The sequence below is a fragment of the Gymnodraco acuticeps genome, unplaced genomic scaffold (assembly GCF_902827175.1).
Source record: "Gymnodraco acuticeps unplaced genomic scaffold, fGymAcu1.1, whole genome shotgun sequence".
Classification (NCBI taxonomy): domain Eukaryota; kingdom Metazoa; phylum Chordata; class Actinopteri; order Perciformes; family Bathydraconidae; genus Gymnodraco; species Gymnodraco acuticeps.
Genome location: NW_022991031.1, coordinates 559,169 through 575,575, shown reverse-complemented (window position 1 = coordinate 575,575; position 16,407 = coordinate 559,169). Strand labels below are relative to the sequence as shown.

Sequence of the window (16,407 nt, the reverse complement as noted above, 5' to 3'; positions counted from 1 at the left end):
GAAATCCACCATACTCAGTGTTAGCTGTTGCAGGCAGGAGTTGATTAAACTCTTCAGCCATACTGGAGGCTGGAACCTGTGGGGTTATAGTGAGGGGGGTCCCACACTTTGGACCATACTACCGTTGGGACTACTGCAGACATCAGTTCCAGGTGGGTTACCCAACAAACTACCAAACCTCACAAAATTAGCTTTGAAAAGCAAAAGCTGCTTCTAGCTACAAAAACCAAGTAAGTGTGTTGCTGAACTTAACGGAGAAATGCAGAAAAGTGAAATGATTTGAATCAAAATGGTTACAGCTCAAATGCATTGCAATGACTTTGTTGAAAACTTGAAAGTGAAATGTTAAACTGGAAGAGTAGGAAAAATAGTGAAGAAGCTTAATATTGAAAAGAAAAGGTTTACAAAAGGTATAAACAACAACATGTATAGCCTCAATGTCCTGAAATAGCTCAATAATGTAATAGTTAAATGGTTTCTGTAGCTGAAAGTAGGCTGAAGGAGTTACATATTAAATGTAAGTAGTAGAGAATGAATGTGTATTAAGAAGAGAAAATAAAGTAAAAACACTTTGGAAAGCAGCAGAATATTTTAACTGCAAACTTCGTCACCAATAATGTCTAAAATATGTGGAACGTGTTGAAGTCAGTATGAAGTCTCCATCAGACAGAACATAATAGGCTGAGACAGTCTGTTAAAGTCCAGTCTGTGTATTTGTGTTTGAGGTAAAGACGTTATCAAACACCTGTGTGTGAGCCCAGAGATCAAAGGTTACCATGGAGATGTGCAGTGAAAGGAGAGCCTTTCCATTGTTCTGAATGAGAGATAAACCTCTTACATTTCTAACTATAGTTTAAAAACGGTAGCCGCTATGGGTAACATTTCAACACGTGGAGCATTTCAGGACCCTGAGGAGCGTCTCAGTCTGCTTTTTGTGTACTTTCGGGTCAATAATGTGGCTTTTTTGGCAGATCTACTAAAGGTGTGCAGCTGGTGCTGTGATGAAAGATGACGCTGCATTTTCAATGGGTCTAAATGGAGACATGTTGAAAGTGTTTGTCACTTCATGCTCTCAAGAGGCATTTTGTTAAACATTTTTGCTTAATTTTTTGTAATTTTTCAACGTAGGGGAGGTTTTCCTACGTTTTTCATGAAAAATGATGACCAAGGAGTGTAGGGTTTGGGAATTATGGCAGGTTTAAAAGAAATGTTAAAGGCGAATTTCAAGCTCTGCTCCACTCTAGCTGTGACATCACACGCTCTAACCCTTAACCTGTTAAGCCCTGAGCCTGTTTTTCAATGACATGCCCAGAACAAATGACTATGACCCCATTTACACGGGAACGTTTGCGTTTACGCACCGTATGCGTTTTCAAAAAAGTCTTCCATTCACATGCATTTGATTCATTTAACGTGTCCGTTCACACGAGACCGCTGGAAACGCTGGAAACGCTGGAAATGCCAGGCCTGTAAGTGGCGCTGCGGCCGCCACAAAATACACCACAAGCAGCGAAAAAGACCCCGGAGCATGGTTGCCATGGTTGCCGTTCTGTTTATTCTCCACGGTGGACGGCGTTTGCTCCTGCTGTAAATCTCTCAGGTAGTCCACTAGCAGATGAAAAACACCCACCTCTCCGCCTCTTCCAAGGGACGAGGGGACCGTGCGGCAGAGTTTCCGTTAACATTTTTTTTCGCCGGTCAACATGTCCGTTAAAGTTTAAATCTTCTGTACAAAATTAGAAAAGTGCCGGTCAAAGGTCTTCTTTGTTATTTATTGAGCTTTAAAACAAATTGATAACGACTCTGTATAATAATATAAGAATAATAATGGGTTTGCTATCCTGGCTCCAAAATGGTGGAATGAGCTCACCATTGACATCAGGACAGCAGATAGCTTACACACCTTCCGGCGCAGACTGAAAACTCATCTCTTTCGACTCCAATTCGAGCGATAGAACTATTAACAAAGCACTTATATACTAATAAAGGACTGGCTTACCTAAAGCCAGTTGAGTAGCACTTGAAATGTTTTGGCTCTATGAAACCTGATGTACTTATATGATTCTGTTTTCTTCAAGTTTGTATTTTGTTGGTCGAACGCACTTATTGTAAGTCGCTTTGGATAAAAGCGTCAGCTAAATGCAATGTAACGTAATGTAATAAACGGAGCCTCTCTTTTCCTCCCCCTCTTCTGACAGACCAGCAGCTGATCTCTGAGCAGGAGAGGTGGGGAGAGGGAGGCGGGGCTATTCCATCGCTATACAAATTGATCGTAGGCTATAGAGGCGATTACACGGAGCCGTTTGACCCCCCAGAGCGTTCCGTTTGCAGATCTATCCACCTTGGGACCCGTTATTGTTTGCGGGGTCCGTTTCTATCGTTTTGTTACGGCCTTGTGTAAACGAAAGGGCTATATGCAAGAGAAACTATGCGGATACAACCCGTATCGTCCTCGTGTAAACGGGGTCTATATATTCACTTCTAAAAGAGGTAAATTAATCATCTTTTTTCTCAAGGCAATGATAAACCTGTGAGTTGGATATAGAGAAGTCAGAATCAATATAGATGTTTTTATTTTAAAGTAAATTCAGATTGAACATCATAAAAATAATGTAAATTATAGTTTCCGTCCAAAAAAAACCCATTACTTATAGTGAAAACTAACCTTGAATGATGGGTTAGTAGACTAAAAGCTTTAGGAATCCAAACTATAACATATAATAAGTACCCTGTATCAAGATTGATGCAAAACAAGTTAAATCTGACCTTTTTGGAGAGATTTAGAAAAAAAACCCACCTCTGGGGTCATTTGGGTTTATTTGCCATATCTCTGGAACCCATTGGTCGATTTTGGTGATTGACACCTCTTTTTAACCATTCGAGCCAATAAAATCTAGGGGAGGTTCCTAAATCCACCTACACGTTACTATTGAGGAGTGAGAGTGATGCACACGCAGTTTGCCCAAACCGAAAGCTATGTTACGCTCTGAAAACTGAAAACTAGGCTTATTGCCATAAATATGATGATGGATTATCAGCAATCATTTCAAAGGGACACAGAGACATTGTATTAGCCTTCAGCAGCGTTTGTATGCGTTTTAATTTCCTTGAACACAACTTTTGATCAGAAAACAGCAAAGGTAAGACGTATTTGCCGTTTTGGCCGTAAAGTGAAGTTGTGTGTTGTCTTTGCTGGCTTTCGCTGCTGCGAGATTTGGTCGCACAGCGATGATACTTATACCATTGGAATCTGTGGAATCTCTGTGATATCTTATTTGTGCAGATCCGATTAAGTATAAAATATTTCTACCGTCAGTTATGTGCAGTGCGTTAGCACTCTTTCGCTTAGTGCTAATTCAGAGGCTTGACGTTAGACTTTTGGGTTTTTTTCGGTAAAAATGGTTCATACCGTCAGGTAGCTGAGTTTCTTCCCGTTAAGTGGGTATGACATATTCATAGTTTGTTAGATGTTAAGAAGCCCTCAGACGCTGTTTCTTGCAAGATGTTGCCGGTGCACCGGGCTTAACAGGTTAATGAGCTTCGCAATACACACTAATGTTAAAATCTGAAGAAGGCCTCTTTACCAAGCTCCAAACTAAGTGGAATATCTCAAAAAGTGTAAAAGATATTAAGAATCTGAATACAATTTCAATAGCTGAATTTCTTGTGATCATTTTAAAGTTGGGATTAAGTCTCTAGCTGAAAGTATGTGGAAGGAGTAGCATTTAGCGCACAGTGTAGGTAAAGAGGATTTGAAGGTTCCTCCCATTGAGTTACATGTTAAAAAAAGAGTTTAAAAAGCTGAATATTTCAAAAAGTATAAAATATTTTGAAAAAGTTGAAAGTTTCCCATGCTGTAAATAGCATTCGCATTAATAAAGATTAGAAGAAATATAGTGGAATGCTGTTGCACAGCTGACGGTTGTGCTGGATGTGTTGAGGGGCATGTCACATCTGCCTGGGGCCCCCAGCGTGTCCTGCAGCGCCACTGTCCTTATCAATGCATTGTTGGTTTGTACGTTTTAATCTATCGTCTGACTTTACCTGTTGATATCCCCTCAGAAATATATACATGGAAATATTTATCATGAAGTTGTGGGTATGGCCTAGGCCTTTAGCACAGTTTATTCCTAGTCTGAGGAAAACACACATCATGTGGCACAACTCAAAAGATTGAATACACTGTGTAACCCTACATTTCCCTACGTGGATTAATAAAGGTCTTAACTTTGTAATCAGTTAATCATGCCAAAAGCTTGACTAACACACCTAGATATAAAATCATCTTGATTTTAGAGTTCAAAGTATAACTGGATTACTTATCAAGGCATTGTCAGTTTGTACGTTTTGGATTTATAGTTAAACGTCTGACTTTACCTATTGATATCACCTCAGCAACCTAAGTAATGGAAATATTTGTTATAAATCTATACAGGTATGTGCTTCCTAGCTGTTTAGCGCAGTAAATTAGTATACTATACTAGTAGTAGACTGAGCATAAATCCAGCTTTAGTTCTGGCATTTCTACACTGTAAACTAACATTAACCTTTGAATCTATCCATCGTATATAGCTACATATTTCTATCCACTGTTATTGAGGTGCTAAAGGCACGGATTCTCCAGGGAAAAGCATTGTACAGGTCTCCAGTGTAATGTAGAACTATTCACATTCATTCGCATCATCACATTTAACAACTGATTCATTTAGTTGACTGTTGGAGGAAATGCTCACAAACATACAGCAGAACACGAGGGCCAGCATTCAAAAGTTGTAAGAGAACGAAATATTGGAACTTGGCTATCTTGTGGAACCTACTGGACAACTGTTAAGAGACATGGACCTGATTTAAATAATCAAAAAGTATACGGGTCAACAATGGAACAGATTAAGTGTGGAGAACAATGTGTGCCTCACCCTCTGTCATCCTCCACCTGCACCCCCACAGAGGTGAACTTGGAGGGGTCCTCTGGATCGGGGTCATCCTCCGGTCCATCCACCTACAGAAGACATGCATGGTAAGTCACTAATATCAAATGACCACAAAGCAGCACATCTACAATTCAATTTACAGACCAATACCCTCTGAAATATCTGTATTGAAGGTAGCAAAGTCAAGTCATTTCAACTATGAATATATGACTTGGACTTTATAGTATCCTCCAAAAAGAGCAGAGTTTATCTCTTCAGGAGATATTTGAGGAGATGGTGAGAAAGAGAAGGCCGTACAATCACATGCGACCCCTTCGGGCAGAAGGTATAGATTACCAAACTGTAAATTTAACAGGTATAAGTTTTCCTTTATTCCGCTGTCAATCAAGCTGCTGAACAGTCAGAAACAATTGTGATTACGCTGTGTTAGGAGTTGTTGGGAGGTGCAATGTTTACAGTGTAGTTTGTGCAATCGAGAAGGTTAAATAGGGAAAGTGCAATATGTGTAAATAGGTATGGACACAATAGGGATATGTGCAATTTGACGGACACTATGCATAGGTGCAATAGGGAAAGTGCAATATTTGATTATGTATGAATGCAATAGGGAAAGTTCTGTACCTGTTTGTTTCTTTGCCATGTGATATGTGATCTCTGTTCTGTATCTATGACTGATTGACCTGAATGTTTTATGTGTATTATCTCGATGCCCAAGACACATTTCTCCTAAGGGAGACAATGAAGCTCTATCTTATCTTGTCTTATCACCAAATGCCATTAATAAAACCAATTAACAACTGAATACATGTATTGGCTATATGATAAGAAAGATAGCAATGTCCCCAGCATTTAGAAACTGCCGGATGCTATCTCACACATGTTGGGCTAATTGATTAATTACTATTAGTTAATAGGCAATAATTAGCAAAAACACCTAAGTGGACATTAGTTAAAAAAAACACATTTGGAAAACACTAGATTGGTTTTGGGGGTCACTAAAGAATCCCTTTTCAGGAAACAAATGTCAGTTTGAACCAGGAAGTGACCATAATTCAACTCCCAGTGGGCCGGTGTGATACATCATGAGTTGTTTCGAAAGAGAACTAATCTATTTGAAATAGTTGAACAAAGTTCAACTTGGTCATACATTGTAGGATCAATCTGACCCCAAAGCAGCACATCTACAATTCAATTTACAGACCAATACCCTCTGAAATATCTGTATTGAAGGTAGCAAAGGCAAGTCATTTTAACTATGAATATATGACTTGGACTTAATAGTATCCTCCAAAAAGAGGAGAGTTTATAAAATAAGTAAAATGATAGGTAAACAGTAGAGCAGATGACTCCCCACTGACATACAGACATCTATACTGTGTAGGTAACTGAAGTCCATTATGTTCCTCCTCCATGTCGCTCCATGCCCCCCCCTACACACCTGGATGCCTATAGAGAGACATCTGCCCTTCCTGAGTGCTTCTTTCCTGTACATATCCCGGTGGTCTTCTACTGGCCCCCTGGTCAGGATGGTGGGGATGGGAGTGTTCACTGTCATGGTGCTGTTACTGACATGCTGGCTGGCTGGTCCATGGACCTACGTTGATGAAAACACACATTAGGTGATAGAATATTCACGGAAGCTGTTTCTGATTGGCTCTCACCGGGACCTACCTGTGCATTGGCAGCCTCTATGGCAGCAGTCAGGGCCTTCATGCTGTCGATGCTCTCTGTGGAGTTGCTGAGCCCTGATTGGATGGTCATGTCACCTCTGGGTCCCTCCTCTTCCATGTATGCATCCTGGTGGATTTTTTGAAAACATATATACATATAAAAAGCATAATATTGCTTTAAAGACGTATTAATGATGATTAATAAGACATATTATAATAATGTATTAATATATAATGTCAAAAATCAGGAATCCTTAAACCCTTGTCTCAATGTCTACAGTTTTTTGTACATTGGTTTTAGTTAGATGCCTGAAATAAGAACACAAGCTTAACAGATTTTCACATATTGCTCTGTGGAATAAAATATGTTCGTAAATACCCAACTGATGAATATCCCAAACTTGTATTTGTCATAAAAACAGCGGCGACAAACAAGTGAATAACTAAATGCCACCAAAGCCTTTAGCTTATTTTACAGTAGGGGATTCGCAGCCATCAACCATGATGTAGTTTGTTTATAGCCTAACGTCTGCTTTTTACTTCTGTAGATTGCATTTGTGATTCAAAAATCATAAAGCGTTTCTAATATGTGGAGATTATCCTGCTGGAGAAAACGTGTAAGTATCATTAATGTGTGTTGGACAAGGACCCTTTTTTCTGCAAAATCCAACAGAAAAATCCATTAGCTTTTTGTTGAGGTACTCCTTGTGATGCTAACGGTTTGCTTCCAATAGTACGTCATCCCTGCAACACTCTCGACCCTCAAATGGGATTCAAGTCTGGTCTCTGCTTTTAGTGCTGTGAACATCTCAGGCCCATTCATTCAGGACATGGTCAAACCATACCACATGACCACTAAGCTCTGCTGCAGCCAATGAGCTCACTGCTCCCTCCCAGCATTGGGTTCTTCAGCCACTGTCCTTAAGTCTCAACTGTCTGCTCGACAAACCCTATACATTCTCCATCTACACTAAAACAGCTCAGACTCCAGCTCACGCTCAATGTTGCACTTGAAATAGACCTGCCTTTTTGCTGAAGTTGATGTTCCTACATGCCTTCTGCTCTCTTTGGGTTGTACTGTGATGTATTTATAGTGTTTTGGTGTTGGGATGCATCACAGACTGGGTAAAGAACAGATTGAGAAGACATTAGAAGCATGGGGGGACTTCAACAAAAGCCATTCTGTGTGGTATTATTATTATTTATTTATGCATCTTTTTATTTTGTTGACCTCTTGTTTGTGTCTGTGTTAGCATTTGTTTTGTTGTCAACCTCAAAGTGTCAAAGCCACTGTGGGTAAAATAAATAAAACATGAGACCTGAAGCAATTTAAAGTTGTATATACTATAAATACTGTTCAACAGTTAAATACTGTCAGCAGACTACATGTGCCTCGTTCATAGAGGGACTTCAATCTCAAATTATCCTTTTTATGTCAGAAAGTGGGATATGTTGTCGAACACAAGAAAGTGTCACTGGTTACATCTTAGGCTTTTCACAGACATGTAAGGAGTCTAAAGGACAGGTTTAATGTATCTCTCTCGAAAAGTGAACAATGGGACTAATATCAACTGATAAATATCATAATGATACTGAAGCTTACTAACTCAAAAAAGTGGATTCAATGTAAATCTTCAAACATGCAGTATCCCCAGAGGTTGTTTCAAAATGCATTAACCAACATCTCTAGAGGTATCAGTATGAGTTGGGATGTTGTACTTCAATGACATGACGGCTAACTGGCATTGTGCCAGGGAAATAGACTGGCTTCTATTATTTATATCAAGCAATATCCCTTTCTGAGTCTTAACTTGAGGTTTCTTTCTTTCAAATGTTTCCTTTCTTCCTTTGATTTTGATGAATCCCATCGGCGAAAACACGTGGGTTTGCTATCCTGGCTCCAAGATGGTGGAATGAGCTCCCCATTGACATCAGGACAGCAGATAGCTTGCACATCTTCCGGCGCAAACTGAAAACTCATCTCTTTCGACTCCACTTCGAGCGATAGAACTATTAACGAAGCACTTTTATACTAATAAAGGACTGGCTTATCTAAAGCCAGTTGAGTAGCACTTGAAATGTTTGGCTCTATGAAACCTGATGTACTTATATGATTCTGTTTTCTTCAAGGTTGTGTCTTCCTGGTCGAATGTACTTATTGTAAGTCGCTTTGGATAAAAGCGTCAGCTAAATGCAATGTAATACAATGTAATGAAATATTTAGAGGCTGAGCCAGACACGTGTGATTCTGGGCTGCATGGATTGAATCGACTTCTGTTCAGCAATGGTTTCCTTAATATATCCATCAGAAAGAGAAGGATGCACAGTTGATTTCAAGACTGCAAGAAAGCAGGCATCAATCCTCTACTGCATTGTAATCAACCTGCTGTGTAGAAGCTCTGACGTTATCATATGGTTTATTATACTGTATCTTGATATTTCAGCCACTGAACGGCAGCAGCACTAAAAGATGGGAAGTAATCATTGGTTTGGATGTGCACATGGTATATTTAATTGAATTCCCTTCAGAATGTAAAATAAAACAAAAGAGTAACTGTTAACTATATAATTGAACTTTATCTTTGTAAGAGCAATATTATATTGTTCATTTTTTTAAAGCTACTTTGGCAGTTAATCGAATTATGGCTGGTGTGTGTTCTCTTGCTTTAACTGACTTTTTATAATGACACTTACAATTACATTTAAATTACATTTTACAACATCCAAAATGACTCTCCTGTCAAGTTTGAATGATTCTCTGCAGAAGATCCACTGTCACTCGTGCTCTTTGACTGGTATCAGTGTCAGCCCTGAAACAAGCTCCACTTCTCATCTCCTTCCTGTGTCTGCACTACAGTAGCTAGCAGATAGTACATCTATTCTGAGATTCCCAGATGCAAAATGTTTGTGTTGTTGGCCTGATTTTTTTATTAAATAATTCAATGCTTTTGAAGGATCTGCAGAAAAATCCTTGGTTGCGTTCCGATAATCCAAAAATCAGCTCCTAACGTCTAACCCTATCTCCTATTCCTTGACCTCTGAGTGAAACGTCACGGGGTTAAGGGATAGTGGATAGGAGTCCAGTGGTTCCTAAGCTAAAGGAGGTTATAAAGGAAGTTTGAAACCTCCTTTCCTATCATTCTAGAGAATTGGAACGGCACTTATCATGGCTGCCACAGAGGGACTTCCGGGTCATTTCACTCCGTTAGGAAGGGTCCTAAGCTAAATGGACTATTGGAACGCAACCCTAGTCTAGCCAGGTCAGAGTGTGTGCCCTTGTGTTTCTGCTATGGCTGCTCAGTATTACCCTGACATTGAGCTCCAGAGGCCTGTGGGTGTGAGCAGTACCTGGGCAGACTCTGTGCTGCTCTGGGCCGTGATGGAGATGTACGGCTTGGAGGCTGTGGAGCAGGTGGACGTTCGGGGGGGCACTGGTGGAGGGGTCTTCTTATAGGTGGTGATGCAAGATGAAACTACAAAGAAAGAGAAAGAGGAGAGAAGTTGAGGAAAGTTGATTATTTCACAATGCTATCATTTACAAACTCTGCACCCAGCTGAACATCCGAGGCCGAACTCCTCCTATGAGCTCCACGTCCTGTTTTCTAAATCCACAATAAGTAAATAAGGTCAAGTATTATTTTACAGAAGCCATGTAACTGCAACTGTACTGTAAAAGTTGTAAACAGAACAATAGAATGGTGCAGTGATGACATATTGTTGTAGGTGATGAGGTTAGCATGCAAAGGCTCCCTCGACAAAAAACAATAGGATTCTTCCATAGACAATGCAGAAAACAAAAGTACTTAAAGGTGGGGTAGGTACGTTTGAGAAACCAGCTGGAGTGCGCTAGAATTTGAAAATACACAGCTGGAGAAAATCTGCCACTTCCTTACAGAGCCCCTCCTCCAACACACACGAATGCGCACATGACCAATGAGGGCACGAGATAAGTTTGTGCCCCGATGGAAGGCTGTCAGGCAGGTAGGCCATCCAGTTACTTTAGCCGGGCCGGCTCAGATGATTGGTCGTGCTTTTCACAGCGCTACGGCTTCCACAGATTATATTTTTTTATGGATTTTTTGTCAAAGCACTTCAGATATTCATTGCTATCGGGATGTTAAGAGCATTCCATGCAATATAACAACAAGTGTATCTCGAGCCGGTTTCTCAAACTTACCTACCCCACCTTTAAAGGCTTACTGATTTCAGGTTTTAGGACTCATTGCTGCACCACTCGATTGGATCTGACTCCAGCCACACTGTCATTTTTATTTCCTAGTTTCCGTTGTAACAAGGTGATGTTCTGGAAAATCTGAACATTTTAACACAGCCTGTTCAAAAACATTATTTGAAGAGAAATATATGTATCGATCATGAACCCATGTCAAAAATATTCATATACAATTACATGCTGATTGTGTGATTATTTATAAAATGCACAAATACTGCAGAGTGAGACTGTGTTGATTTATCAGAATGAAAGGTTAAGAGAAGTGGGAGACAGGTTCATCCAACTGTAGAGTGCTGTATAACATGGGATACCACAGTGAGTGTTGTTGGAAATACATATTTAAAAAGCATTTGAAATACAGTTCCAGAACGTTCATTTTAGTGTGGTTAGTGTAAGTAAACACTTGTTTGTCAAAAGCAAATCTGAGTGTGACTAGGGCTGCCCCCTCCCAGATGATTCGTCCACTCAGATCTCTCGAGGTGCTTAGTCTGCTTTTGCTGAATCATTTTCTTTAAGAAACTTCTGAGTACATCTGTGGTAAACACAACATTTAAACTGGTGCTTTTGCAGATTCTTTGTGGGGAAAACAATTTTATAAATAGTAAATTGATTCAACTAATTGATAGGTGTGTCAAGTTAGCTAAGATTTGTTTAAGTTGAGGACAGTTGTTCAACCTATAAAGTACCACACTTTAACATTGAAGACAGCAGTCATATGCTGTCTCATATATGAGAGCTATCAGGGTACTGTCCCTCAATGTCATGGCCCCGCCCCTTTTTGGGTGAATATTTATACACTGTCATTTGATTGGCCGTAAATACAGGAAGTTCTGAATTGTTCGCCCATCACATAAAAAAAAAATGAAAACCGTGCAAGAGCCCGATTAAGAGGGTCAGATAATGTTATTGGAGATTGATGATCGGTGAAGTTTTATGGTTTGATTTAAATCAAGAGGATCAATATCCTGTCAGTCTGCCGATGGACGAGTGGCAGGCAGCAGCTAACACTCAAACTGGTATTCCCTTGGCTTGTCAGTGTTTAGGCTAGGTTTCTTTTACAGAAATAAGTCCTGTTTCTCGCTTGAGGCCAGGAAAAGTCACTGTGACCTTTTTACCTGTGCTGGACTATGGTGATTTGTTATATATGAATGCACCTGCCAATTACCTGAGCAAGTTAGATGCTGCGTATCACAGTGCCCTGAGATTTTTGACAAATTGTAAAGCACTTACGCATCACTGTACCCTGTATGCCAAGGCGGTTATGCCATCACTTACTGTACGGAGGCTCAGTCATTGGTACACGTTCATTTACAAAGCCATGTTGGATAAACGACCATCTTATATCTGCTCCCTGATCTCTCGGTGAATTGAAAGTACTTATTGCCTGAGATCGCATGCTGTGGTTTTATTAAATGTGCCAAGTGCTAGGACTGTCTTAGGGAAGAAAGCTTTTAGATATGCAGCTCCACTAACATGGAACAGTCTGCAAAAAGAATGGAAACGTACCAATCTGGTACCACTACATGTTTTTAAAGCTCGGTTGGATGCTACAAAATCAGATGCTGTTGGTACCTGTACATGTGGATAGATATGACTACTTTTTTACGATGTTGTATTTTAGTGTTGCCTCTGTGTTTAGTGTCCTGTCTGTCTGTAACTTTGTGTGGTAGTGTTACCACTGACAGGTCTCTCTTGAAAATGAGACCTTGTGTCTCAATGAGATCTACACCTGTATAAATAAAGGCTAAATAAAATAATATGTAAATTGTAATCCCTGTAAATGTTGCTGTATGATGTCCTTTTGTTGTTCTGTTGTTTATGTTTTTATGTCTTCATGTGGAACCTACTGCTGCAGGTCTCCCTTGAAAAAGAGATCATTGATCTCAATGGGATTTTACCTGGATAAATAAAGGTTTTTAATTGAATTTAATTGTTTAATATTTCAACGCAGCACATACTGTATATTCACTACTTTCAACATTACAACTGTTAACTTTGACCAGTGACATTAGCATCATAGTTCAGTTCAGTGTTTCCCACAGTGGTTCATGTACTCACTGACCGGCTCCCATTGATAACACTGTGAAGCCACATTTATTTGACCGTCTTTTTATCAAAGTAAAAATAAATGAAATCTTAAAGTTGGATCTATTTTGTTGTTTGACGTGCAATATCCAACCCCGCAGCTTTTATGCATGATAAAACGTTTTTTCTCGCTTGCCGGAAATTCTTTGTTTTCACCAGAAAGTGGGCGGGGCCTTTATTTCACCAGGCAGTGTAGCACTTTTCTCATCTATTCGAACAATAACACTTTTTTTTTATGGGTAACATCTTTCCCTTATTAACCCAGCGGTTATAAAACTGTGGGGCGGAGGTACCGCAGGGGTGGTCGTGTGAAGTGCAACTGGTTGCTCGAAAAATCTACAAAAGTTTTTAACACACAATCCGTAATAACATATACAATTATAGTTAGATCTTTATGTCTTGTTATTAATTGTAAAGAACATGTCATGTTTTTACAATTACATACAATTATTCCCACCAATCTAGGTGGGAACCGGGTTGGGGGGGCTCGAAAATTTTTCCAATTACCCAAGGGGGGCCTGACTGAAAACGTTTGGGTTTAGCCTTAACCTAAGAGTTAAAAGTGCTTCCAGAAGTCACTTTGGTAACAGTCATGTTAATCATGTCAATCTTTTGGCAAGCAGTCGTAAAAATGTATGCTCTGGTTTGAAGATCATAAAACGCTTATAGGTCCAGATGGAAATAATCTGTGTATTGGTTTCAGTTGGAAGACTTAAGTTTAGCTTTATGTTCAATTATTGTGACTAACACCTGACAATGTTTTCAAGAGATTAATACTACACTTTATGCATTTTAAGCTAAAGTGTAATGGATGAAGGGTAACTCCACTGACTCCATACATCAAAGTGTGTTTCCAGGTGTTGGAGAGTGATGGTGCATGGAGGAAGAACGTTGTGTAAGCCTTCTGTCTCCAGAGAGCTGCGTGGGCTGAAGACTACAAGTTTGAAACTTAAAAATATCAGGGGGTGTGTTAAAAGACTTTCCCAGATCTCTGCATCCCGCTCCTCCTCTGCCTGGCACACTGACACTCTGCCTGCTTTCTGCTGCTCTTATTTGACACTCTCCTGCTTTTTCTTGTAACTTAACATAAAAAAGAAGAAGTCAATCTTTGAACAGCCCAAACAGTAACCGATCTGATTGTCGTGGCTTCAACTTTTCACAAAGGGAGGCATGAGGCGGAGGTAATCCAAAGCACCAAACCAGTGATTATCAAGTTCTGATCTCATCAGTTCATTTCTTTAGTTACTTGACTCTGTTAACTGCAGTACTTAATGCACTCTTGAAAAATAATAATCTAGAAATGATTGAACCGTTACCAAATTCACAAAAAACTTGAGGTCTGCTTCAATTCTCATTTTTTTTGAATCAGGACCGAGAACATGTGCCTTTTATTAAATTCAATGTGGGAGGAATTATTCGTATGCACTGTACTGTAGTTTTAATTCTGTCTTATTCTATTTTAGCCTTAATCCTCTTTATTAGCTGTATTTTTCATTTTCTACGGATGAATGTTGGCAGCTGTGGAATGGTGAGAGGACCTTGAGTTTTTGTAAAAGGAAAGATTACACGAGCCTCGTTGGATCACCTTTGGATGATGCTCGAGGTTACTACACCACCATTACTCAATTTTCTGCTTCCATGACACAGTGTAACACAGCAATTTATTTCATCCATATCCGCATTGTTAGACAATCTGTAGCCAAGCTTCTTATTCAGCCAGTGGCTCCAGATAATCCAAATATAGATGTGAAATGACATTATTCATGCTTGTGTGTTCATAAATAACATGCAGCCTGAGGGGCAGATAAACCACCGCGTTAGCGCCGCAGCTAGCTGCTGATATATATCAATGCACAGCTGGAAATAAACAGAAAAAACAACACAGCCACATAGCAACAAAACACGGCCTCTCGTCCTTTCATACACACATATTAACCCCTTTAACAGTCACTACTGGAGAGAGCAAATGTTAAAACTGTGAAATCTCCATGGGTCATAAGCTAGCTCTCTACAGCACTACACTGTACTACTACATCTTCTTCAACGCTAGTACGACTCCAAGGGTGGTAATGTCGGTCAGTTCACCTGCGAAATATATTTTCTTTCTTTTTCATTTTGTATTTCACTTTTATCTTTGTTTTTCTTGTTTCCTTTGTGGTGATTAATCTATGCTGTATGTAAAAATATGAGTTTTTATTTGGAAAAAGTGCATCTGTTCAATGAAAAAAGCAAATCAATAAAAAGTAAAACAATAAATAAATGTAAAATGTCGGTTAATCTACAAGTTTATAGTTAGATTGCCATGAAAACCACTCATGGAGCCGAGAAGATGATCTAAATGACTGGATCATCTGACTTTTTATCAAAGTCAGCAAATGGACAGTTCAAATAAAGAAATCTCAACATCATTGGGCAATATTCAATCATGCCCTCAAGATAAGTTGTCATAACTTGATGACCTTTCTTCTAGCGCTTTCTTCTGGTCAAAATTCAAATCTAAATCTGCTTACAATAAGTGCAATTAACCATAAAGATACAAACACAGAACAACAAGATACATCCAGATATAGAGGATTCAAATTAGCCAACCAAAGTGCTGATCCATTAGTTTAAAATGGGCTAAACCGTTGAAGGAGGAATGTTGTTTTGTTTTGTGTAAGGTTCAATATCCAAGGGGCAGGCGAGTTTTCATTCTGCGACAGTATGTGTAGACTTTCTGCTGTCTTGATATCAATGGGGAGCTCGTTCCACCATTTTGGAGCCAGGATAGCAAACAGGTGTGTTTTAGCTGAGAGAGTAGTGAGCCGATTGGCCAACGCAGAGCGAAGTGCACATACTGGAGGGTAAGATGTATTTATTGATGAAGGGCCTGAGGCCTGTACTACGAAGCCGGATTTTCGCATAGCGAGGTAACTTCAGGATAAACTCTGGGTTTCCGGTCCTACGACGTTGGTTCTCTTCTTACCGGGGTAGATCCAACCCAGTCTCACAAAAAAACGTGTAATAACTACGTTGGTCCACAACTTGGGATGTAGTATTTCTACAAAAACGCCTCTGAAATTGTAAGATCCCTACGTTTTTTTTCACCATTCATTCCAATGGCTGGCGTCTATGTCACGTGATCTTCAAATTTCTCCCTGAAGAAAAAAAAAACACGGGAGGCGTGTGGTGCAGTGGGTTGTGAGTTGGTATTCGGATCAGGAGGTCACAGGTTCAAACCCCACTGCAGTCAGCATGTCGTTGTGTCCCTGGGTAAGACACTTCACCCCAAATTGCTCTTGTGGGGATTGCCCACAGTATTGAGTATGTAAGTCGCTTTGGATAAAAGCGTCTAACAAGTGACATGTAATAATAATCACTTATCAGTAGAAGTCCAACTAGTAGGCCTACTGAGTCCAACAGTAAAGTACTTCATTGTATTTGTGGTAGTTGTCTAACTGAGTCCAACTCTGTGTAGACGGAACATCCAGTATTTCGGAAGGGCCCTAAC

At 39.7% G+C, this 16,407-nt stretch overlaps 1 protein-coding gene across 8 annotated transcripts in view; it reads right to left on the bottom strand.

Moving 5' to 3' along the window:
* The window catches only part of dlgap1a (discs, large (Drosophila) homolog-associated protein 1a), a 199,717-nt gene that overhangs the window by 20,160 nt on the left and 163,150 nt on the right, over window positions 1-16,407 (bottom strand). For all 8 annotated transcript variants that reach the window (XM_034236359.1, XM_034236360.1, XM_034236362.1 and 5 more), the window contains exons 7-10: window positions 9,950-10,074; window positions 6,603-6,728; window positions 6,370-6,525; window positions 4,917-4,999 (exon numbers count right to left, since the gene is read on the bottom strand). In XM_034236359.1, the coding sequence (XP_034092250.1) occupies window positions 4,917-4,999; window positions 6,370-6,525; window positions 6,603-6,728; window positions 9,950-10,074 (490 nt within the window). The remainder of the gene's footprint in view (window positions 1-4,916; window positions 5,000-6,369; window positions 6,526-6,602; window positions 6,729-9,949; window positions 10,075-16,407) is intronic.